At 47.3% G+C, this 26,563-nt stretch overlaps 1 protein-coding gene across 1 annotated transcript in view; it reads left to right on the forward strand.

The window, feature by feature from the left end:
- Positions 1-26,563, forward strand: part of PGGHG (protein-glucosylgalactosylhydroxylysine glucosidase) — a 328,346-nt gene that overhangs the window by 187,237 nt on the left and 114,546 nt on the right. Inside the window, exon 8 of the mRNA XM_086957811.1 lies at positions 25,541-25,613. Within this exon, the coding sequence (XP_086813937.1) occupies positions 25,541-25,613 (73 nt within the window). The remainder of the gene's footprint in view (positions 1-25,540; positions 25,614-26,563) is intronic.

Raw genomic sequence — 26,563 nt, forward strand, 5'->3', positions numbered from 1 at the left:
GCCCGTTCCACACAGAAGAAGTATGAAAGGCCTTCTGGGGCTACGTAGTCCTTCAGCCATTGTTCGATAAACTGGGTGGCATTCGGGCCCTCTGAGCGCTCCGGCAGTCCAATAATGCGGATGTTGTTGTGTCTGGCCCGCCCTTCTGCATCTCCATCCCTATCCTGGAGAGTGTTCAGCTGTTTTTGCATCTGAGACAACTGGACAGCATGATCTTTGTATTGCGATACTATGTCTAACAATGTCTTTGCGTGGTCCTTGACCATGTCATTGAGTTTACTGTGGTCAGCTCGCAGGAGAGTGAGGCCAGAGGAAAGCGTGCCGAGCTGCTGCGCAAGCGACCGACGGGTCTCCCTGATCTCGAGTAGGATTTGGTCCAGATTACCAGCGGGGGCGACACAGCCGTTGGCGGAACACAGCTAATGGAGGATTTTTGGGAGTCTGTATCAACGTCTCTCTGGGTGGGCGTGTCTGTGGCAGGCATATCGGGCTGCTTTCCCCTTGGATGCCCTATTGCATCGACCGCGGTGCGGTAATAAGTTAACAAAGGAGATGCTCAGTGGGAGTACCGGTGGAGGAGAGGACAAAACAGCAGGTCAACCCGGTTGCAAGCGGACTGCAGTGGGAGAAAAGGTTGCTCCAAGTGATAGCACGCTAGATTGCAGGGGTAGTAATGATATAGTGCTGCAGTGACATCACCCAGGCATCTAGAGGGGACCAGGACCCGGTGATCGCAAGATATCAAGTGGAAACTGGTCTGACATCCAGCAATTCTCTTGCATTCCACCTCACTTCAGTCCCTGGAGATATTCATGGCCTCTCCCGGACCACACTGCGCCCAAAGTCAGCCGGTCTCCAGCCAAGGAAGTGTGAAGAAGTAGCGCCAAACAGTAGGGGGCCAAACAGTATGGGAGCCCGGCCATCGCCACCACCCAGACTTCGGCGCTGGCAGGGAGGCAGGAAACAACCCGTGGCCACAGGCCTCAATGACGCAGCAAGTGTGGCAATCAATGGGGACATGCCATTAGTTGCAAGGCAATGAACAAAGAAGTTGCCAGTACTGTGCAGTAATTTGTACTGTTCACTAGGTATTGAGCCGAATTTTACTCAAAACCAAAGACCACTAGTTCAGTCTAAAAATTATGTAACAAAAAATGCTTTTATTTCATTTTGAGATTTGTTTTCTTATTCTTTTCTTTTTACTTGCTTATAAAACAAAATAAACCGATCAATTTCAACAAACGTATAGTTTGGTTAGCTGTTGACAACGAATTCATCTAAAGGTCAACATTTAACATATTTGTTTAGACAGATTAGTTGAATCCACAAAAACCAAAAGACAAGAAGAGGTATCAATACCTAGACCATTGATCACTAATATAACATAGAAAATGACGCTTTTTGGACAACAATCAGACAATAGACAACATATAATAGTGATACGGTAGGAACCTGTATTATTTAAATTCAAACCCTTTGAGCTAAGGCTTATTGCAGAAGCTCTGCATTGGTCATAGATAAGCCTATACACACAAATGAAAACAAGCCTGTGTAAATATTTCTTTTTCAAGTACGACCACACGTTAATTTTATATTTGCAATTATTCAAAAAGACAAGGGTTGGTCGCAGTATAGAATGAATTAAAAATGAGAAGGGGAGGGGGGGGGTCGACGCGTTTCGAAGCCCTGTTTTGTTACAGGGGTTCTCTTCAGGACCAACAGACAAAATCTGTGTTATCAAGTGACGGTGTCGCAGTCATAGAATATGGTTATTGGCAACGTCAGTCCCAAATTCAATTTGAAGGAATCCGGCTTAAGAGTCCCGATTTTGCAATCGATTTGTGGGCTGTTCTTTTAGGTGGCATGGAACATGCCAGAGTATACGGCGTCTTCCGTATGAAAGAGAGAAGTGAGTGAAGGAGAACAGAGCCACCTAAAAGAACAGCCCACAAATCGATTGCAAAATCGGGACTCTTAAGCCGGATTCCTTCAAATTGAATTTGGGACTGACGTTGCCAATAACCATATTCTATGACTGCGACACCGTCACTTGATAACACAGATTTTGTCTGTTGGTCCTGAAGAGAACCCCTGTAACAAAACAGGGCTTCGAAACGCGTCGACCCCCCCCCTCCCCTTCTCATTTTTAATTCATTCTATACTGCGACCAACCCTTGTCTTTTTGAATAATTGCAAATATAAAATTAACGTGTGGTCGTACTTGAAAAAGAAATATTTACACAGGCTTGTTTTCATTTGTGTGTATAGGCTTATCTATGACCAATGCAGAGCTTCTGCAATAAGCCTTAGCTCAAAGGGTTTGAATTTAAATAATACAGGTTCCTACCGTATCACTATTATATGTTGTCTATTGTCTGATTGTTGTCCAAAAAGCGTCATTTTCTATGTTATATTAGTGATCAATGGTCTAGGTATTGATACCTCTTCTTGTCTTTTGGTTTTTGTGGATTCAACTAATCTGTCTAAACAAATATGTTAAATGTTGACCTTTAGATGAATTCGTTGTCAACAGCTAACCAAACTATACGTTTGTTGAAATTGATCGGTTTATTTTGTTTTATAAGCAAGTAAAAAGAAAAGAATAAGAAAACAAATCTCAAAATGAAATAAAAGCATTTTTTGTTACATAATTTTTAGACTGAACTAGTGGTCTTTGGTTTTGAGTAAAATTCGGCTCAATACCTAGTGAACAGTACAAATTACTGCACAGTACTGGCAACTTCTTTGTTCATTGAATATCTGGCACAGCCTTACTGTGCTCTTGCCAAAACCCCCTTTTGTTACATTAGTTGCAAGGCAAGCACCGGAATGAAGCTGTGGGGTCTGGGCAGAGGAGGAAAGTGAGCGGCTACCACAGGCCGCAACCCCCAGCCAGGGCAAACAGCAAGCACAGACTCACAAGTGGCAAAGAACTCACAGTGTCTCGGTCCCAGTCCGGATACGGGGCACAGGGCTCCTGGAGGCAGGGGACCTCACCTCTGTAGTAGGGCCAGGGCAGGTGTCCCACTGGCCGGGGCCCTGGCAGCAACGATCACACCATCATCTGCTCCGATCCGCTCTCCGTAGCACACCGCAGCACCAGGCCTCCGCGACGCCGCACGCCCACCAGGCAACAGCGGGGCACCATCAGACACGAGGCAGGCACCGGAAGAGCAAAGCAGGAAGGTGAATGGTGATTCAGGTGGCAACCACCAGCCGGAGCCGCCAACAAGCGCTGTCCCACAGGCAACGCACAGACTCGCGGTATCTCGGCTGCGGTCCGAGGGTAGCGCTCGGGTCTCCCGGGGGCAGAAGATTTCCTCTCCACAGAAGGGCCCATGCGGGCGTCCCACTGAGCGAGGCCCTGGGCAACAGTGGTCCCCCAGGAGCCACTCTGATCGGCCATCCAGGACAAGCAAGGAAAGATGCACGGCCGCCTCCTCATGAAAGGCCACACCCACCGCCGCAGCAGGCACACACAGAGCAGTATACGCCACCTGCTAGTCCGAGCAGCAAGCACAGGGTTCTTCGCCATTGTTGCTGGCGGTGAGCAATCCCTGTGGTCTCAGTAATAGGCAGAAGGAAGATTTAGTTCAAATTGCCCCAGATTACGCACATGATGACTGGAATATGTGGATCCCAGCCGGGACAGGGCCACCATGCTCAGCAGCTAGCTACGCCCCCGAACTTAAATATGTGGAATGATATTGTGTGTTGTGGAGTGGCTAGTTGTGCAGTTAATTTATGTTGTGTTCTGTTAAATTCTGTGGCATGATGTGGAAATCTGTGGTGTGTATTGGAGGTATGTGGTGTTTTGTGGAATTGTGTTGTGTATTTTAAATATGTGGTTTGGTGTGGAATTACGTGGTGTGTTTTAGAAATGTGTGAAGTTGAATTGTGAGGTGTGGTATCTGACATATAGTGTATTTATTTGGGGTGTATTTATGTTGTATTAAGTAGAATGTAATTATGTGCAGTGTATTTTTGTGGTGCTTATTGGTATTATACAGAGTGTAATTAAGTTTGTGGTGCAGAATTGTGTGGTGTGTGGAATTATGTGGCATGGTTTGTAGTGGTATTATGTAGCATGGTGTGGAGTTGTATTATATGGTGTGGAATTACGTGGCATGTTGTGAAGTGGATTTGTTTGTGGGTGGAGTGTAATTATGTGCTGTGAAATTGAGTGGATATATGTGCAGTGTAAATATGTTGTGTGAAATCATGTAGCTTGGATTATAATGAAGGAAGTTAGAATTAGTGACTGGTGACGAACGACTGTCACCAAATGCACACATCTATAGCACCTTCAAAGCTTCACCGTCACCAAAGCTGCCCATCTATAGCACCTTTAAAACTTTAAATAAAGCACATGCTGCTAAAAATAAACAAAAAAATGTATAGGGACCAAAAAGATGGTGGAGCCTTTATTCCATGCTTGCAGCTATCTCTAAAATAATGCAGTATATAAATTATAAAAACAAACACTTTCAGGCCAATGCTTAAGGCTGCCCAAACATTCTGTAGTGTTTGCCTCATAACGTTATGACCCAGGACTTCAAGGTGTGTAGGGTACTTTTATGTGTCTGCACATGGGATTATGAAGGAAGTTGGTATTGGTAACAACTGTCACCAAAGCTGCACATCCATAGCGCCTTCAAAGCTTCACCTAACTAAAGCCACCCATCTATAGCGCCTTCAAAATGATAAATAAAGCTCCTGGTGTGAAAAATAAAAAGAACCTATATAAGGACGAAAAGAGTGTTTGCATAGCACCAGCAGTAGAGGTTACATTTATTCACTGCTACCAGCTATTTCTAAGCAATCCACTATATAAATTATAAAGGAAACACTTTCACGCCAAGGATTCTTTTACCCTTGAAAATAATTTTAATAAGGATATTTTGCATTTTTGAAGGAGGGGGCACAGAAAAGCATATTATGTTCTGAAAAGAGAAGTTCCTTCCACACTTCCTGAATGTGCATTCATTCCAGATATTCCGAGTGACCTGCACATGAAGCATGGTTTGTGTTCTTTCAAATGCCTAATCTACAGAAACAGAGACTGTGAAAACAACAAGCATGCATTCACAACCGCAACAGTAGTTCCTGTGCTTATCTGTAGCCTCTTACCTGCTTGCATCGACGCTCAGACGAAGTTTAGAGACAGCAAACAGTCTTCTGTGTCACAATCTATGTGAGTGTTTAAACAATATGATACTTCTGAATCATTGCGATGATACCACCCTGAAAAAGGCTCATGAGGTGATGTGCTTTGCCACTAGCCAAGAGTGCAGACTGAACGACTCCGCTGTGCCTGAATAAGGCAGGTGCTATACAGTAAAACATAAGGGAGGAAATGCCAAGTTGTGGTGTGACTAGAAGGTTGATCGTATGCTTGTATAGTGAGTTCATTACCTCCAATATCCAGCTGCTCAGTGCAGCGTCACACATGTCACTGAACATGATAACAAAGTGTGTTGAAAAAGCTGTTGCAAACCCGAGTAGAGGCTGTAACAAAAGTGACAATATTGTTGATTCTGAACCTGCCAAATCACAGCAAAAACGTGCTTGAAAAATAAACGCTCTGTGCGAGTAAGCAAACTGACCATAATCGTACTTGTGCCAACTTGAACCAAAAGGAATTTTGATGTACAGACTCCATAATCACCATGGGTTTTAAACACATACATGTGATCCATTAGGAAAAGTGCAATGGAAGTGAAAGACAGACCCACATAATGGGGAAAGAAAAAGACTGATGCGTGAATGCAATAAGAAATGGAATGCGAGAAAAAAAAACTTTTGGATGTTGCCTGGGTAAATGCGCACCACACCAAAAGTCCAATAATAGTAAATGTACAATTTGAGCCATATTAAAGAAAATGAAGTGAAGACATAATGAAGTAAAAATATGAGCATCACAGTTACTTGACGTAAATGTTGGATGGCCTCTGGCTATGAACTGAGTGATTCTTGGCAAATCGGGGGCACAACAGGTTCGAAATAAGCACGCTCTGTGCTAGTCAGTAAAGTGATCTTAATTGTACATGTGCCAACTTGAGCCAATCCTCTGAGCCACCAAAAGGAATTTTACTTGGCGCAAATGTTGAATGGCCGAGTGATGCCCAACAAATATGAAAAAAAGAATGGTTTAAAGCCAGCAAACAGCACCTGAAAATGCTGCTTGCTGGGAGGGCGGGTAGAAGGAATAGTACCTTCATCAATGCGGACGGCCACTAATCAAGGGAAATTAATCTGTAGTTGAGTGGTACTTCTCAGCTACAAACAGAAGTGATGTATTGAGTGCACAAACCAATCAGGAGGCAGAAAAGAAGACCAACGCTGGAGTCAACCTATGGGAAGCAGCAGGCGAGATCAAAGCCCTTTTAGTGAATACAGCATGTCTTGTATACACTGCATGTATGCTGCTCAACTCAACCTAAAAATGTAACGGCCAATGTTCCTTACAGTGTCTGAATATGGCAAGTCCCCCCAGAAGAGTTTAGGGATGCAGGGGTGGTACCTCCCAGAAGATTCTTATAAAACTGAGAGCAATGGAACATTTTATATCGTATTTTTAAATACATTTTCTAAACTCCATATGCGTTACAGGCCTTTCATAATGGCACTTACAAAACAAACCTAAAAGGTGTACCACAGTACCAGTAGCTGTATTCTGCTGGAGTGACTAACGCATGTTTGTGCCTGTCAGGAAACAGAAACATTTGCCACCTGAGCATACACTGTTCAGTGCCGAAACGTATGCAGACACAGAAAGACTCACTAGAAGCCCATTCTTGTCGCCAAATTTGTGATATCGAGTGACCGAGTGAAGTACAGATGGCCCAAGTTCAAGTGACACTAAACCGGGAACCTTCAATTATAATAACACAGGGCAAATTTCATCATAGAATTCCCACCAGCCAATCCTGGTCCTTATGGCTACCTTTTTATAGCAATACCACATCCACTAACATGAAAAGTTGGAAGATGATCTCTCATATGCTACTAGTGGTGAAGCAAGTGGTATAGCAATGTGAGCATTTAGCCATGTGTCAACAATTGGAAAATGGCTGTAGAGAGTATGGTTCCTCTGGGACATGGGAACATTGGTCTGCTGCACCTGCTGGAAGAGACAGGATTGTGCAATATAGAAACCACTACTCAAATGTCTGTTTTTTTCAGATGGCTTTTGCTCTAAAGATGTGAGCATGCATGTAAGGAGGGCCAAAGGTGCTGAACAATGGGCAGGCATGTTTGATAGTTCTCATATTCCTCCGCCCCTCCATCCTGTTGTCAGATTCTGCAGGAATTTGGAGAGTGGGAACATTGTTAGCTTTACCTTTTGGGCTCACAAGGGTGTGCTTTGCAGCTCTATCCTTTGTATGGTGCCCTCATCCAGCCACATGCTGCTGGGTATCTGATGTGGGCATGGAGGAGGGCTGCATAGCATGCAGCTGAGATGGCACAAATAAGCTGTCCTGTGGATCATGTAAGCAACTTTGGCTACTTTCTTGGGCTAGGTGGTTGGCACACTATTTGTTATGGCAAGAAAATCTGTATCTTATTAATTTCAGCAGGCAACTATTATGCTTTAGTTGCACTCCTTTTTTGTCCAATCTCCTGTCTGGAAGGATAGAATCTCTCGGATTTTTGTCATGTTACAGAATGGGGTGGAACCACAGACCCCCTTTTGTCAAATGTGGAGGAGTAGAAGGCAGAGGAGTTGCCCACTCAAGGAGACTCTGCATGCCTTTCTGTCTTCAGGGGCTGCCTTTGTACATGTAAGGATATTTATTTGATACAGCTGGATACCTTTTCTTAATGTGGCAAGAGATTGAGGACCTCATATGGTGGTGTTATATTGTGAATTGTGTCTGTGGGTTGTTGCTGAGTTCAGGATCTGGGATAGCTAATCTTGAGAATAAAAATTATTCTGCATGGTGAACCTATTTTATAAGCACATGCAGTGCATGAATTTGCCACTAGTAGTTGGATCCGGTATTGTATCTAAGCTTCACAAACCATATAAGTAACAAGTCTTTGTTGTACACATAAGCTACTTCACTGTATGTACATGAATATACGTGAAGGATATCTAGAAGCTCCCCTTGCTGTACTTAATTGTCAGTGAGACTCCCCTGACATGTGAGATTCATATCTTCGCCTCGTATCGAAACCTGAAATCTATTTGTGGCTCAAGGCCCTTTTCGGATGAAGGGAAAAGGTGGCAGAAAGGGGAAGGTAGGTTATGGGCAGGGAAGTGACTTTCTGGCAAGTTGCTAACTCTGTGGCTGGAAATACCCTGTGACTCTGTAGGACTGATAGCTCACATGTCTGATAGAAATTTTTAGCCGCAGATTCCTTACCGTAGAATTATCCCTAAATGTCAGATTGGATCCAGAACTTTTTTGTGAGCAGTACTCCTGCGTGCTGCTGGGTGGTGTTATTTGGCTATATGTGGTGTTGTTGGCATCATCCATACCAGAATTGACGTGTGCAGTGCCTAAATAGGCGCTACCGAGGTGCACTGACGTCAGTTCTTTTCTTTCGGTGCCAGCCAGCCAGTGCAGATCTGGGAAGATCTACCCCCTAGTCATTTTTTTACTAGGTTTTTTTGATGTGTTGTCGAAGTCTTCTTGAGATCTTACTGCCATGGCAGAAATGTCATCTAAGAAGGCCCGCTTCAAGCCCTGCGGTGCCTTTCACCAACAGATGTCCGTGACGGACTTGCTTCTTGTTTGCCTCTGGTGCCTTGATTGAGAGCATGACCTGAAGGCCTGCCCCAACTGTCGTGTCATGCACCCGAAGGCCTTGAGGGAGCGATCCCTCAAGTTTCTGGTGGCTTGGCGAGAGGAAGGTCCCGGGAAGAATTGCGGAGCCTGAGATCGTCATCGTAATCCAAGTCATTGAGCCATTCGTGTAAGTCAAAGTTTCAAAAGAAGATGTCAAAGTGTGCTTTAACTTCACCTTGTCTGTTGGCCGATGAGACGAGGGAGCGTTGCTTGCCACTAGAGTCCTGGCTCCCCAAATCAGCCAGCATCTGGGCCGGCTCCACGCTTCTCTGAGTTTCTAGGAGCGGGAGCAACCCATGCCCTTCTCAGAGAATTTTATGAGACCATGCACCTCTTATCTGGGTGGCCTGTTCCTACCGGCGCTCCTTCGGGCCCTGCAAGTTTGGGAGGGGCCGCTTCTGAATTCACACTGGCACCAGCCCCGGTGCCAGTAAGGCCCCAGGGATCACCAGATGGATCCAGACCAGTGGTGGTCATACCAATCCGACCTACGCCGGTGCCCATCTAGAGGCCGATGCCCCTGGCGCTTCCAGTGCCCAATGATGACGCCATTCCCATCCTCATCCCCGACATGCAGCCGCAAGGGCATTGTACAAATCCGGCTCTGACTGGAGCAATGCCATCCAGGTCGGAGCCTGAGCCCTATTTGCACGGGCTAGGACTGTGGAAGGAATGGGAGTGGTCGCTGGACCCTGAAGAATACCAGTCTTACAAGGAAGGAACTATGGACTGGTGTGAGGATCTGGGTGAAGCCTGTGGACTGGACACTTCTCCAGATGCTGGCATCCTTTTGTCCCCTACCGTGGCTATGGAGGAGGGAACATCTTTTGCTATGGTCGTGCAGAGGGTGACTGAGGTTCTTGACCTTAGTTTACCCTCAGTGGTAGTCAAGAGGAATGTCTTGACAGATGTGCTGCAACCGGGAGTGTCCCCCTCAGAACTGCTACTCCCGTTCAATGAAGCACCCACAGACGTCCTACTTGAGACCTGGTCCTAGCACAGCCCAGGGACTCCTGTGAATAGGATGATTGCCCGCAGCCACCACCCCGCTCCAGGGGACCCAAATTTCCTCACTCAATATCCTATGTCGGAGAGCTTGGTGGTCTAAGCCTCAACATCCCATGTAAATCCTGGCTCATTCCCTACTGCACCGCCAGACAGGGAATCCAAGAGGCTGGGCAATTTTGGGAAGAAAATGTTTTCTTCCAACAGCCTGGCACTGCGGTTTGTGAACACTGCATGCCTTTTGGGCTGTTATTCCCACGCCCTGTGGAATAAGGTTGCGCAGGTGGTGCCAACGCTCCTGGTGGAGACCCAGGCCGTGCTGTCCCAGGCTGTTGCTGATGGGTGGGATGCAGCTAACTTCACCATTTGCTGTGGATATATATATGCGCCATACAGTATCTTTATCATACATGCACTGTATTGGTAATTTACCAGATGCACTATAATACACATTATTATGGACTATTTGGAAATAAATTAGCATGTCTTGTGGTTGAGTAACTTAATTTCAGTGTTCGATGGTCTTGGCATCAAATGTTCAGAGATGATATTAAGTTCGTGTTAGTTGGCATAAAAAAAAGAGAAGAAATGATCTAACAAGACAAGAAAACTACATGAAGGAAGGATATGGGGTATTTAATATATATTCAGTCAAGGGCAGTAAGACACTGGCTGCTGATTTTCAGAATCAGACCATAAAGGCAAATAGAAATATATGGAAAGGCTTAAGGAGGGGGGCGTGGCTTGGCGCGCAATGGCGACGGACGTGGAAGGGTAGAGCTCCGACCTGAGCTCCAGTTCCCTGGACCGTTTCTCCGCTATCTGTATCCTGTTTGAGTCGCAGCTGGGAGCGGACCCGGAGATAACCCCCACCCACACGTCAGCCGAGTCTCAGGCTCTTCATCCACTGGGTTCCGCACTGACAGCAGCGGTACGACGGTGGCCGCGCTGGGCGCTCCCGTCCCGGCGCGCCCAACTACGCGAGGCTGAGGCTTTGGCGGCAACAACAGGCCCAACAGCGCGGCCTACTCGGCGCCATCCAGGGAAGTACGCAAGCCGTGGACTGAGACTGGGCGACCCTCTTGCCTCCACGCTGTGGCTGCCTCTGCAACGCCTCCGCACGGCTTTGTGAGCATTTGCGGAGCGACTGGAGTAGGGGGGCGCCTACACGTAGCGGACACCGGCGGAGAGATCCTGCGCTTCAACAGGCCCGTATCTGCAACGAGGTGGAGCAGGTAGCTTTAGACCCTGGCCCCGGCGTGGTCGTGAGACACACTTTGACTCCATTCGACCGCCCACAAGACCCATACTGGAGAGAGAAGAACCCTGACTACCCCCTGGGCCGCATACTCAAGAGATCGACCCTGGTGACGGAGGAAGGCTGGGAAAGGCCGAAAGCAGGCACCATACACGAGGACGGACCTTGGGGGTAAGGAGCCTGGGCATGTGGGCAAAGGGCGGCTGAGGAACACTTGCAGATGACCAAGACTTTCTTGACCGATCCCCGACACAGCGGCGTTGACAAACGGAGGCCCCCAGCGCCCCCCCGCCTGTTGGTGGTGAATGCAAGCCACGGATACGGCCTGGACATCACGATTGCCTCGCTTGGTGGTTGAGAGGGGTGCGCCCATGTCTACGGCCATGCACCAGTAAGGAGACATGACAAACCACGCAGAGCCAGCTCCACCGCACATCGAGGCGCTACCCGGTGGCGCTCCCTTGCCGGGTGTGCGCCCCCACTGCCTACTTTACTGGCCTACTCCTGCTCACTCGGACAATATCACTAACTACGTTGCCCACGGGACGGAATTGAGGAGATGCTCCATCGACCCTCCTGGTGAGACTAAGACCAGCGTTACCCACACGCTCGGGACCTGAGGTCTTGGTGGCTGACCCTTGCCATCGCAGTACTTGTGATCTACCCCTGGGCACAACCCGGTGTCTCTCCCGAGAATTGATGGTTAGGCGCTCCGGCTGCGCCAACGCAACTACTACAGCTCTGCCCTCCAGATTCACCCACATCGAGTATAGAGGACGCTTCCACACAACACCTCGCTCATGTCTGGGGGTGTAAAGACACGCACAGGCACAGGTGGTACATCACTGAGGGGGAAACAAACCAAATCGCCACCCAAGATGGCCTCTGACGCTGTGACGTCGAAACTAGATAATGTACTGGCTGTGATGGAGCGCCTGGAGGCGTCCCTCCAACAGACTGGCACTTCTTTGGAAGCAAATATAGACAGTGTAGCGATAGACCTGACTCATCTAAAGGCTGACCACAAGAAACTACAAGATCGCACCACAACATTGGAGGGCACAGTAACTGATCTTGAGCCTTGATTGAGTCAAACGGAAAAACATGTACGTGATCTCCTGAACAGGGTGGAATTCCTGGAAGAACGGGCGGAGGACGCGGTAGGGCGGGCACGACGAAACAACATCAGACTGGTTGGCATACTGGAAAAATGGGAAGGGGCCGACCCCACTGGGCATGTGGAGGACTGGCTGAGAGGCCTCCTACCGGAGGGCGCGCTGTCGCCATATTTCGTGGTGGAACGTGCGCACCGCGTGCCTACGAGACCCCTCCCCCAGGCTCTAACCCCAGGCCGCTGATTCTTCGCGTCCTCAACTACAGGGACCGCGACACTATCCTGCGCGAATCCAGGAAACTTGGCGACATCCAGATTGACAACGCCACGGTAATGTTTTTCCCCAATTACACCATCCAGGTGCAGAGACAGAGACACTCTTTTCTGGGGGCAAAGCGTAGATTGCGCCAGATTGGTCTCAAATATTCACTCCTCTTCCCGGCTCGATTGCGAGTAGTGGCGCAGGACAAAATGCACTTCTTCACTGATCCTGAAGAGGTTGAGGCCTGGCTGGATGGCGGAGCGGAGGGGACGCCCAGAAAGACCAAGGGCACCACCACAATGTTGGGCTCCAGAGGACCGAGACGACGTCGCCAGAACAAATCGCCCGCATCACATCACTCACAGGAGGCGGCGGCGCGCTCCCCCCCGGCGGACCTGATCCTACAGGAACGACAGGACGCATTACGCAAAGTCTCGGAGATCAGCAACTCCCTCACACCTTCCTCCGCACTGAACGCTAGCCCACGTGCATTCCCCAGCGACGACGAAGCCATTTATGGCTTTCCGGATTCTCAACAATCCACCGATCTACCTGACATCACGCCACAGACGGCGGACCTACTGGCCTGAAGAGGACCCCCCAAGACTTCTTGACTCAAAACACTGCAACAGCTGGTTTCAACAACACCACCCTCACCGGACTTGGAATGCATGAGGCTCGATAGAGATGGGTGTGGGTGAGACCCCCTTGCCTTGCAACCAATGGTGCAGATGAGACGCAGTGAGTAAACCTTTGCAGACACTACACACCCTTGTCAAAGGACACTGAGACACTCGTCTCATTGGGATGGCTGCAACTCTTGTGGCGGCATGTGAACACTGTTGTGCCAATGACTTGTGCCTCCGCACTAACTCTCCTACACCACGTAGCTGCAAGCGGACATACTCCATTGTCGACTGTGTGGATTGACATCCGGGGATGCCCACCAGCTGTGGCAAATTTTTCACGGCCCGGAGTGGGACGTTTACCCCCCCTATTCCTTTTCCTTTTTTCCTCATTTTGAACAATACTACGATATCGCTATTGACACCAACCACTTACCGCCCCCTAGACTTATATAGCTTATTCAACTCACTAGAGTGTTTGGACGGCACCATGTTGCGAGGCCGACCTTTTGGTATTTGTTATTGTTTTGCATTGTTTGGACCCCATGTTTTTTATCTCGCCCCCAACCTTCTGGAAGATGCCTGGGTTGTCCCCAAATGTGACTGTACTAGTGTCTGGTCTGGATGGGGGAGGGATGCCGAGGGATCAATGGAAGACCACCCTTGAGGGATTGGGATTGGATGGTGGGGGTGCCCTCCACACAAGTGTCGATCATGGCTGAAAATAAGATATGTACATGGAATGTCAGAGGCATGCACACACCGTCAAGGCGATACCAGATTTACTCATATTTGAAACGCCACAAATTTCATGTAGCACTTTTACAAGAAACGCATTTAAATAAGGCAGAGGTACACGCTCTGCGCCGCAGATGGCGCGGACAACTCTACGCCACGGAGTACTCCTCCTTTGCTCACGGGGCGCTTATATGGATCGAGCCTGGAACCCCGTGGGTGGTCATGGACACACATATAGAGGCAGAGGGCAGGTACGTGATAGCTCGTGGCAGACTCGACGGACAGCCCGTAGTGCTGGCCTCGTTGTATTCCCCGAGCACTGACCAGGGCAACTTCTTCACTCGCCTCTCGACAGCACTGGTGACCTGGCATGGGGTCCCATGGATCCTGGGGGACGATTACAACTGTGTCCTGGATGTGACTCTGGACAGATCCTCCCCACCCCCGACCAATGCACAGGCACACACCACCACCAAATCCTTAATCACCTGGGCTACACAGTGGGATCTTCGCGATGCATGGCGGATGCGTAACCCGACAACACGGACATACTCCTACTGGTCGGGTGCGCATGCCCTACATGTGCGTTTAGACAGATACATGATCACTGCTGACCTCCTCCCGCTAGTCACAGACACACAATATATGGGACGCACACATTCAGACCACAACCCCCACACTCTGACAATCGCATGGGAACGTCCACACCCACCTGTTCCCACCTGGCGACTCCAACCAGACCTCCTAATTGACGCGACATTCCGCGGCTCCCTACTCACACAAACTGCCCAATACTGTGAAGATAATGCTGGTTCAGCGTCCTCCCCCCAGATTGAATGGGACGCATTTAAGGTGGTGACCCGGGGACACTGCTTAGGCACACAAGGTCACATGCGACGACAGCTGGAGGGTAGCCTGACACGATTAGAGACTGAACTACTAGACCATGAACGAGACGCAGTGGGAGGTGCAGATGATCCCCTGACGGAGGCTAAAGCAGAACACGAGCGCCTCCTGGAACGCTTGCGTAATATCAACTTTGCGGCACACTCTGCTCGCACACATCGCCAAGGTGACAAGCCAGGCAAACTGTTAGCCTGGCTGATTGTACGAGAAGACCGCATGACCCCAATATCAGCAATACAAGTGGAAGGGGGAGGGTTACTCTACACGCAACGCAAAATACATGGGGCGTTCGTAGATCATTACACAGGTTTATACTGCTCCCGACTTAGTGCCCCACTACCCGACATAGCTGAGTATCTATTGCCCCTGCCGCTACCCAGCTTGACGACTACGCAGCAGGAAGACCTCGGGGCACCACTTGCTCCCGAGGAACTCTGTGACACCATTTTCAACCTCTCAAATGGTAAATCTCCTGGCCCGGATGGATTGCCGGCCGAATTTTATAAGGCTGGCTCGGACATTCTCATTCCCCAGCTGTTAAAAATGTACACCGCAGCCACGGAAGACTTCTCCCTCCCCCGACACCTAACGAGGCTACTCTCATATCCTTACTCAAACCCGGCAGAGATAGCGAGCAGCTGGGCTCCTATCGTCCCTTGGCCCTCCTCAATACCGACTATAAAATCCTCGCTTCCGCTCTAGCTCGGAGATTGGCCCCTTTTGTGCCAACCCTAGTACACCACGACCAGAATGGATTTGTACCAACACGTCACACCTCCTATAACATCCGTCAACTATTCCGCGTACAGGAGTACGCCACACACCGTTGGCCACATGCTGGGTGTCTGGTGCTTGACCTAGAGAAAGCATTTGATTTGGTGGAATGACCGTACCTGCGGGCGGTCATGGACAAGTTCGAACTGGGGAATGACTACGAGGCCATGGTTGGCTTATTGTACCGTAGACCCACAGTTCGCGTCCGCACTGGCACACTGCTTTCTGACTCCATTAGCGTACAGAGAGGCACCAGACACGGCTGCCCCCTCTCGCCCTTACTGTTTTCCTTGGCCATGGAACCCCTGGCCACAATTCTACGGACCCGAGGTGCAGAGTGGGGTATACCAATGGCGGATGGCCTTCACGCGGTATCGCTATATGCAGACGACCTTCTCCTCTATATTAGAGACTTGACCGCTGTCCCGACTTCCCTCACCGACATCTTCCAATCCTTTGAAGAGATGTCGGGCTTGAGAGTCAATTGATCCAAATCTGGAGCCTATTCCTTTAACCCGGATGCACCCGAGATCTACATCGGTGGTGAACGGTTGCAATGGTATCCCACGACGTTCAGATACCTGGGAATCCACATCTACCGTAACCCTACAGACATTTTGGAGGGAAACCTAATGCGAGCGATTGCATCCATCCGGTCACAAATTGGGTTTTAGAAAACTTTACCGCTGAACGTACCCAGTAGAGTAGCCCTGGCGAACATGATAGTCTTATCGAGGCTATTGTACTACTTCGCCAATATTCCATCCTACATCCCTAACCGGTTGTTCCGGGACCTCGAGGTCCTACTTCGCGGCTTGATCTGAAATGCGGGCCGACCACGTGTTGCGCTGATGAAGCTGTATATGCCCACTGAATCGGGGGGACTAGCGGTTCCCAATATGGAACTGTATTATCTGGCGGCGCAGATGCAGTGGGTGTCGGGTTGGCTGGGAGGTAAGAATCTAGGAGACACTGCCACGGACATCGCTACCTTGTCTCAATTACAAGTACACACGCTGTTTCATCCACTGGCCCGGGTTCCTCGTCCCCCGCAGTTGTACCTAGCGGTGGCACATAGGTGTTATTTGCGATGCCTGCGTCTTACCCGTACGACGACACCATATGCCCCAATACTCCCTCTGCTGGGCACCCCGAAAACAACCGGAGCACTGACGGAGGCAGCGCTAGACAGCTGGACAGCTGCGGGGGTGGAAACGTTAGGGGACCTGTACGCTGACGGTGCCTTGCTCCCCTTCGCGACCCTTGCAGAAGATACAGCCCTCCCGGCTGGACAATTCCTATTTCACGCGTCCCTCATCCGCATGCTAACTGCTGCTTGGGGTGACATGTCCGGGGAACCACTGATGCACTACTTCATACAATACCTTCATGTTATGAGCAACGGCTCCCACATCATACACTGGTTAGCACAAGCTCTCCTGATTCACACACAACCCACTACCTTACAGCTGAGAGAGAAGTGGGCGGCGGACAGGGGGAGAGAATGGACGGATAAGGAGTGGGCGATGATATTGGTTGGACCGGTTAATGTCCCGCATAATCCTCGCTTCAAAATCATACAACTCTATATACTACACCGCGCCTACCTCACTCCCGAAAAAATAAACAGATACTTTTCGGTCACTGACACTGCCTGTCAACGCTGTTCCTTGGTGGGTGCGGACCTACTGCACATGCTCTGGCTATGCCCCGACCTCCGGCAATATTGGGATGAGGTGACAGCGTTGCTTACGCATTTCATTGGCGAACACGTGCCGAGAACTTGGGAGGCTTACATTCTGGGACTGTGCAAGCGTACAAAGTTCAACAAGGTCCCGGCCCGATACTAGGATCTTGGGTTGATCACGGCCAAACGGCTGCTTACCAAGCGGTGGAAGGCCGACACACCTCCACATATATGACATTGGTACCTATCCCTTACCACCTGGGCGCGAGCGGAAGGCACGGTCTTACGACGGGAAGAGACGGCAGGACTTAGGAAATTCCCAATTGCACAGCAATGGGACGACATCCTCCACTCCTTCCAGTAGAAATGCTTTGAACAGGGGATCACTTGAAGAGATCTGCACCCAACCTATGCACCCCCCACAGGAGTCACCGCACGACACGCTCATACCCACCGCCCCCCCACTCACTTTGTCCTCCTCCCCTTCCCCTCCTCTCCCCCCCCTACTGACACTGCGATACGGACCAGAGCTCACGCCCTCGCACCAATGTCACATTGCACGCAACACACTGAACGCTACTTATGTCACATTCATGTTCTGAAAAGCACACGACCCATACCCTATTGTTCAGCAATGTAGCACTCATTGCCCCACCCCCACCTCCACACATCAGCTTCTCACTACGCAACCTGGACGTGAGCTATTCCACAGGCTACGCTTCAACGACACATTCGGTATGCCCCCATAGTGGCGACCCCCCTCGACATACGCACGAACCACAGGATGCCATCCACTTCCCAACCGCCAGACCTATACTGATACCACATCACTGCACTCACTCCCTTAAACACAAGGATACACCCACCCACGCTTCCCCCTCCCCTTTGCATATACTCCCCCTGTTAATGTTCCGATGTTTTATCGATGCAATGGTCCCTCCCCTCGACCAGGCTCTTTGAAGTCAGTTTATAAAGACATTGTACACGTTGCACGCATATAGTTGGCTATCACATCCTAGCCCACATATCGGGCCCCTTACCCCTTCCCATGGGTGATATACCACTGCAGCGATAGAAAGCAGCCAGAAAGAAATGACCGCCGTGCGTACCATTCGAAGATGAACAAGTAGTTCCGGGTTGTCTCATACATTACCGGCTCTCTCGCCCGAATCACAGCTACTATGACACGTCACACACCTGGGGTTACTGACAGTGACTGTCATGGCAAGGGTGCTTCCAACTAAACATCACCGCCAGCATGAACCTCTCTTGCTCGGAATAATAAGCTACATAGACACTCGTTCATTGAAAACTTGCGATGTCGCACGGGCCCACCCTATGATTTCAGCGCCCCGTGCCCGCTGCGAAGAAGAAACACACTGACACACTTTCCCATAACACTTATTAGTGGGAGCGGGCTGCGATCCGCCTGGCGGCATTGACGAACATCATCATTGCTTGATAAATAAAAAAGACAAAAACTTTCAGACCTATACATCTATAACGCTAAGTGGTTTACTGAATGTAAGTGCTGCAATGAAACACTCTACGCCGCCGAACCTCAGGGCTGTCGGCCATACGGCTGTGTTCATCTGACAATGTTTCATATAATTATTGATTCACGCGGCTGGCCCCGGGGGTTGTAAGCTGGAAGCTGTGTAACATGCACTTTGTACAATAAAGGTCTTATAAAAAATTTTTTCAAAATTAATAAATAAATAAGAATGGAAAGGCTTAAGGAGAATAGAATCAGAATGTCCCTTATGCCAAGGTCGCAGTCAAATTTTGAGACAGATTTTACTCTTTTGTAAACCTTTGCATAATGTAGCAAATCTATATTACTACAAATTTTAGGAAATTGAAAATTCAGTCAGTACGGGAGGTTTTATCTTATGTGATGAATTGTAAAGATTTTGAATTGTGCTGTACAATGGGAACGTTTTTTGTAGGTTAAATGATAAAAAAAATGGTAGTTTGTGCATTGGATGGTTGCAAACGCTTTTAAAGAGGTGCATGTTTTTCTTAAAAAAGATTGTCTTGCCAAACGAAGCAGTAAACTACTTTGACTACTGAAGACAGAAAATGTATCTACAACCGGTTGAAGAGTCCACTGAACATGTGAGATTATGACAAAAACATAATGTTGGAAATGGGGTCTCTAGTTGGCAGTGGTTTGCACCCTGTCCAAGTAGGGATCCACAATCCTAGTCAGGGTAAGTGTAATACACACTACGCTTACCTGTGCTCACCTTCAGGTAGCTTGTCTCAGAGCAGTCAGGCTAAGCTAAACTAAAGAAGCAATGTGTAAAGCATTTGTGTACGTACACACACACATATGTGGAGAAGTGTGGCTCAATGGTTAGAGCGGCAGACCATGATGCAGAGGTCTGGCCCGGGACCAGGGTTCAATTCCTGCCTCGGCGGGTCTTGGGCTCAATTTCCTCTGACCTGATAATTTTCGCCTCGGTGCCTATTCTAATCATGGGTCCCACTCTGCAACTCTGGGCAATAGCTTGTTTACTCTCCACAACGGCCCCAACAGCGCTGGGATGGCTGGCTTCACCTTGGGGGTACCCAGGAGTGGACATTTCACAGGGAAAAGCCAGGAAGGGTTCCACAGCGGTATGCATTACAGCGCCAGGACACCCCGTGAGGGTCTCAAGGCGCAAGGCACAGGAGTCAAGCTCAGCTCAATTCCTTGGAGAATGTTTGAAAAGCAGGATGTAGAAAGCATAGCCCAGTCCTTTCACTTATGACAAAAGCAGCAGGCCTGCAAAACAAAGAAACAGCAAAGTGACAGCCTCTCCTGAAAGCAATCCAGCTCTTATTCCTGGCAAAACGTCCTCAGTCCAGAAGTATTTTTAGTGTATAGTGTCAGAGGTCCAGTACTTATACCCAATTCAACCTTTGCAGTCGGGAGACTTCAAGGAAAGGTCTTTGTAGTGCACAAGACCCTGCCCTTTCTTGCCCTGGCTCCAGACACACTTCAGGAGAGTGGTGACTGCTTTGTATGGAGACAGGAATAGCTCTATTCAGGTGCAAGTGTCAACTCCTCCCACCACTTTAGCTCAGGAAGGCTCATCAACCTGATGAAAGATCATCAGGTTATGCAGGGCATCCCTCAGTCCCCTTTGTGTGACGGTCTAGAGTGAATGCACAGAATCCATCTGTCTTCCAGGAAGAGGCACAGAATGGGTAAAGTAAGAAAATGCTCACTATAAGATGTGTTTTTTAAATTCTGAGTCCAGAGACACCAAACTCCAATTTTCCATCATCTCCCAATCGGAAGATACAATAGAGCTAGGCCTAGCTCTAGTGAAAAACAAAATGAACAGTTTTTCACTACCACGACTTGTGTAATACATCAGTATGTGTCTTACCTTTGAAATATTCTGCACCCTGCCCACTTGGCTGCCTTGGACCTACCTTAGAGGTGCCTTCCATGTAATAAAAGGGATGGTTTGGACCTGGCAAGCAGGTACACTTGCCAGGTCGAAACTGTAGTTTAAACTGCGCACACAGGCACCACAGTGGCAGGTCTAATACATGTTTGAAGGGCTATTTGTGTGGGTGGCACTATCAGTGCTACAGGTCCACTAGTAGCATTTGTCTTGTCTCACCCCGCCCTCGCTATACAAATCACCTTTGACCTCACACCTCGGGTGGTGACAAACAATACGATACCTCTAAATTTTTAAATGGCATCATTTAATGGTACAATTCATGCTGTCTTTTATATTTTTCTACTCAGTGTCTTTTTTAGGCTATCGCTTTTGTAAAAGATTTTAATTAATCATACAATAAAGACTTGTACTTGTACTAGTAGCATTTGACTTATAGACCCTGGGCAAACACAGGGCGCTGTACTAGGGACTGACTTATTAGTCAAATAGTCCAGTCATGGAGAAACCAATTATCAGTACATTTTAAACAGGGAGCACATGCACTTTAGCATTGGTCAGCAGTGGTAAAGTGCCCAGAGTCCTAAAACCAGCCAAAAACGAAAGGTGGCACTTGATCAAAAAAGGGAGGTCGACAGCAAAAAGACAGGGGAAATCATGCCAAAAGATGCCAGATCTAACACATAAGATTAATGTCTCAGTTTAACAAACATTGGCATAGCCAATAGGTCTCGCCTTTGGAACCTTATAAGTGTTTAGTCAGAGCTATTGGCTTTGCCAATATTTACAAAAAATTGACACCATTGAAGACTGTATGAGGCATGAGGCATGGTATGCCACTTACAAGAGATAACTACTCAGGGATCTTTAAAATAGCATAATATTAGAAAAATATAATTAGATCCAGAAATGCAGCTCATATTGTCTTTAAAAAGTAATTTTACTCAGATGTAGTTGCTTATATTGATTAGGAAAATCATTGAAGATTTCCAAGATGATTTGTCTGTTGCTATAAATCCAAATTACCACTGAACTCATGAGAGGTAATTAAGATGAAAATGTGCATAAATAATGCGCATAGTGTCTCAAAACCTCAAACACTATATTGTGGTGTGCACTGTAAATCCCCGCTTATCCCGCTGCACATCTCTAGAACAGTAGAACTGCTGACATAATGTTTTAGAGCTCACGAGTTTCCTGAGGTCCTTATGTGAGTAGGTCTTCCAGTCTAGGTTTTCTCATTGCATTGTGCAATTTGCTGCCTTGGTTGTATGCCTTGATAAAAATACTTTAAAAATTGAGGGATTTGAAATGCAAAAATAAAAACTTGGATTGGACGAGCTATCCCCATATGGCCCGGAGAGGCTTGAGTGCACTGCTTTTTTTTTTTTAGGTCAAATGTAAAGGTGTTCTGAGTAAAAGAAATAAGTTGTTGTTTATGCCAAGAAGATGCTGGACTGAAAGCAAACAGGAGACTTAACAAAAACAGTTCCCTGAGTGAATACAGCATGTCAAGAGACAGTGCATGCCCTGCCAAGGCTCGACCTAAAAAGCAAGCTGGTAATGCAATATTCCATATGGTATCCTCAATAGACACGGGCTTGTAATTCACTCTTCCATGTGGTAACCACATACTTCCCTTCACTATGACAAATCTGCAGTTAAGAAGCACTTTTACAGTCAGCTTGTAAAATGGACAGGTGCAATGAAGGCGGCATGGCTCCAATGTGTGAAAAGGTGCAAAAAATAAAAGAAGCAGGCAAGCAAAGGTGCTTGCTACTGCTCAAGCCACATTGTGACTAGTACCATGTGTTACATTACATAAGATTATCGGCTCGTGGTCACCCGGTATCATACCCATTGATGAATTCAGGGAATGTAGTCTGTTAAATATACACGCGGCAACCCTATTTATTAATGTGCTAGATGCACTTGTTGATATTCTTACCCGGATTTTCTCTGCATAAGAATTGCTCAGTGATGTCTGTGCAGTACAAACAGTGATGTGAGCAGCAACAGAACACTTAAAGGTCTATTGAAATCATTATTTTCAAGAACGTCTTTCCTGAACTAAGTTTTAAAAAAATGTTACATGTACTGCTGATGGAAAGTGAGCTGTAAGCTTTTCACAATGTGTACAAACAGCCACACCACAAATTACTTGAGAAATGAGAAACTTGCAGCATTACCGGGGTGACCGTGAAAGCATACGTGTTTGGGTGTGTGAAGTAAACATTAAATTAAAAGTGAATAAGAGAGGTATGTGGAACGAGAGAAAGGAAGTTGAGGGCAGGCAGCAGGATACATAGAGGTGAGGCTGGATACGAGGGCTGGGTGGATAGAGAGTGATATTTAGGAGAATGTAGGCAGGGGGGGGAAGAGAATCCAACAGGGGAATGAGACGACCAGTAGAAAACGAAGGGCGCTAAGGCCTAGTAGTAAGTCACACAGAGACGCGAGGCAGGGAAAGAGGGCTGGGCAGGATGAGAGAAGTTTTTTAGGAGAAAATGAACAGGCGCGAAGAGCGATCAGGAAGAAAGACAGTCACAGTCCCAGATGAGAAAGCAAAGCAGGGGCTTAGGAGGTCAAGCACAATATGGAAGGGGTGAAGGTGAAGAGAGAGCGACAAGAAACCATTAGAAGAAACAAGGCACAAGAAACAGCATGATAACAATGCTCATTCAAAAGAAGAAAAATAATCTCCACAGGCAACATACACACTACTGAAATAACATGCCACTCCTCCCCCCTTCGCGCCCGCCTTGCCAGGAAGTAGTAAAAGACGTTAGCTCCCACCACTCTAGCAAGGTTTGCATTGTCGCTGATACGTAAACTTTAAACATTTTTATAGGTTGCAAGAGCCCAACCACCTTTTGGCAGGTTTGAGAGACACAATAGTCTTCTACAGTGCCCCCATTCTCATGCTTTATTGTTAAGTACACAATGACACACACCTTTCTACATCCTACCAGTAGGAGCCACCTTTCGTGTAACATATGGACTGATGATTTACAACGCAATGATGAGCTGGAAAACATAAACAAGCAGGATTAGTAGTGTGTGTGTGCAGGAGGAAGAGGGCTCATCATTGATCCCCACCCTTTTTAAAAAAAAATCTTTTTATTTGAAAAACCAGCTCCATAACATGTGCACATCAGTTAGCAACGGAAGTTCATTGGGAATTTACAGAGAAAATTAGCCACAGATTCAGTAAAATAAAAAACGATCAGTCCCACCTACCCCGACAGATCCCTCCCCACACACATTGACAAAGCCCCCATAGATCACCAATTTTGAACCCAGCAGTACAGACAAATTACCATCTCCACCCACTCCTCCCTCTCCACGGCAAGATTATAGTATGCCCCGTCATAGAATAGCCCTAGCTCAAGGAGCCCAATGCAACACAGGTCTCACTGGGCACCCCGGCGGATGCACGGACATGGCGCAACAGGTACCACCTCTGTCTGATCCCCACCCTTTTTAACATCTACATTGCCCCATTGGCTCAGCAGATCAGATCATTGGGATTCTCAGCAATATCCTATGCTGACGACACCCATATTGTGGTGTCGGTGACAGAGACACCTCAGTTTTATAGCTGCCTCCGTCAAGTTGGAGACTGGATGACTACAAACTGTTAGAAGTTGAATTCCAACAAAACCGAGGTGTTACTCTTTGGCAACACCACCACCTTCTGATCCCCAACCCTTTGGCCATCAGAATTGGGCCCTCTGCCCTCCCCTTCAGAGAAAGTAAAGAACCTAAGTGTCACCTTTGATTCAAAGCTCATATTTGAAGGTCATGTGAACCAGATTACCTCAGCATCTTTTTATATGCTAAAACTTCTGAGAAAGGTTCTCCCGTTCATCCCTGCTGATCTATGAAAGCTGGTGATCGCTGCTTTGGTTTTATCCAGAGCCGATTACTGCAATCAATCTCAAGTCCAAAAGCCTGACTAAACTACAGATTGTAATGTTCATAGAAGGTGCACTCTTTGAAATCAGACATAAGTTCATTCAGTTCAAGAATTAATGTTTTCTTGATTTTGACAATCTCTATCAGACATGACACACAGCCAACGCGTTTCGTTCCGAGTTGGAACTTCGTCAGGGCTCTAGATGTATGTATACCGATTCGGTGTAGGCACTTAATCCAGTTTAAAAAAATTCAAAAGAGCACCCTATGCTAATATAATGGCAATCTGAGACGCAAACTCTGTTTAAACCAGTGTAGCGTAAGAAATTAGAGCTGGAAAAGTAACAAGGACACCATTGGCAAAAGGGTTCAGCAATAAATATCAGGCTTTCAGGGATATGTATCCGTGTACATGTAAAGACAAAGAAGTAGAAGCACCAATGGGTCTCCTCTGGAAAGGCCAGTCAAACGATGACGAGTAGATAACACCCAATACGGTTAGAACTATAGCATGTTAAGCGGTCCCTGGTATGATAAACAGAAGCCTCCTGTACACTCAGAGTGTACTGCTGGGTTTCAAAACTCTTGAGATACAGGAGTAGGTACTGATAAGATTATTTCTATGTGCCATCTTCCTGTTGTGATGTGTTATATTTTGTTTCTCCTGAAATCCCATTTTCTACATAAAAGTGAGATTTAAAACAATCCTGTTTCAAAATGTCCTCGGGAGCTCTGCAAGGATAGCATCTATACAGCATTAAAAGTTAATTTGGTGTGGTGTGTCTGGCCAAATGTCATCAGTTATGTGATGTTGCTGAGTGCTGCTAGTGACAATCTGCCTATTTCTTAGCTCTTATCTCTGGGATGAAATCTTTCTATAGTGTATTGCTTGGAAGGAGCAGTTTAGTAAATAATTATGGTTATCAGGGGATGGAAGTTAATCCTGAAACAAGGACAAGTATGGCCCTGTTTGCAATTGCCAAACGTTCTAAAGTGTTTTCAAAGAGTTCCTATTGTTGCAATCATTTTGAGTGAAATGTCTCTCTATTGTTGCAGGCGTGATGCCCCCGGATGAGTACCAATCTGACATTGATAACTCTGTCTACACCAATGCTGTTGCTCAGGTCAGGTAAAGGTTTAAAGAGCATTTAACCGCATTCCCATAAATGTCTCTTCTGTGAGTGGGTCTCTTAAGTGATATGCTTAGTGGACAAAGAAGCCAAAATAGGAATTCATTGAAGAGTGGCCTATGTTATAAAGGCCATGAAATAAAACATGAATACAAATCTGGTGCTTCATTAGGTGTGCCACCTGCCAGGATTTGTGGGCCTTACTGTGCCTCTCTGTGAGTTTTAGGTCATTGCCTCCAGCCGCATCACATAACATTGAACTAATACAACTAAAACAAGCCGGGCCTAATGGCTTTGCCATGTCAGATAAATAAATACCAATGATTTTAATGTGAATAATTAGAATTGAAAAGGTTTCAATTATGAAAAAATGATTTTCTGAATTAAACAGTACACATGTCTGTGGAATGGGGAGTGGTCTTCAGTGTGTCTCATTAACCCCTTCACATCATATTCCTCTACAATCTTTCACTCTATTAAACACTTTCACTGTTTTTCCTCCTTCACCTTCCTGAAATCCTTTATCTGCAAATCTCGTAGGTCATCCTCTTCATCACTGCCTTAATTCTGTCTTTCTATCTGTGCCTCCTAGATTTCACCTATTCTCCATGTCCACAAACACACACACACACTCTCTCTCTCTCTCTCTCTCTCTCTCGCTCTAACTTTCTCCTTCTTCACCAGTAAACATAGCATTCTCTTTTCCTGTGGTGGTGTCAATATTGTGACAGTTGTGTACCTCCCTCAGACACTTTCACATATGTTGGTGATTACAGTTGCCACATATGTCTTCATCTATCTATAGGCCTGGCCGAGATGCTATAAATTGAATGAGTGTGTCTTCTGAGCAGATTAATTACCACTCCCTTCAGTCTCAAATCCAGAGCTCTCAACCACAGCCCACATGAACTCATCTAAATACCTAGAGGTCACTCCATTTGGAGGATGC

This window comes from Lissotriton vulgaris, chromosome 2_1, assembly GCF_964263255.1.
Source record: "Lissotriton vulgaris chromosome 2_1, aLisVul1.2, whole genome shotgun sequence".
In the NCBI taxonomy this organism is placed as follows: domain Eukaryota; kingdom Metazoa; phylum Chordata; class Amphibia; order Caudata; family Salamandridae; genus Lissotriton; species Lissotriton vulgaris.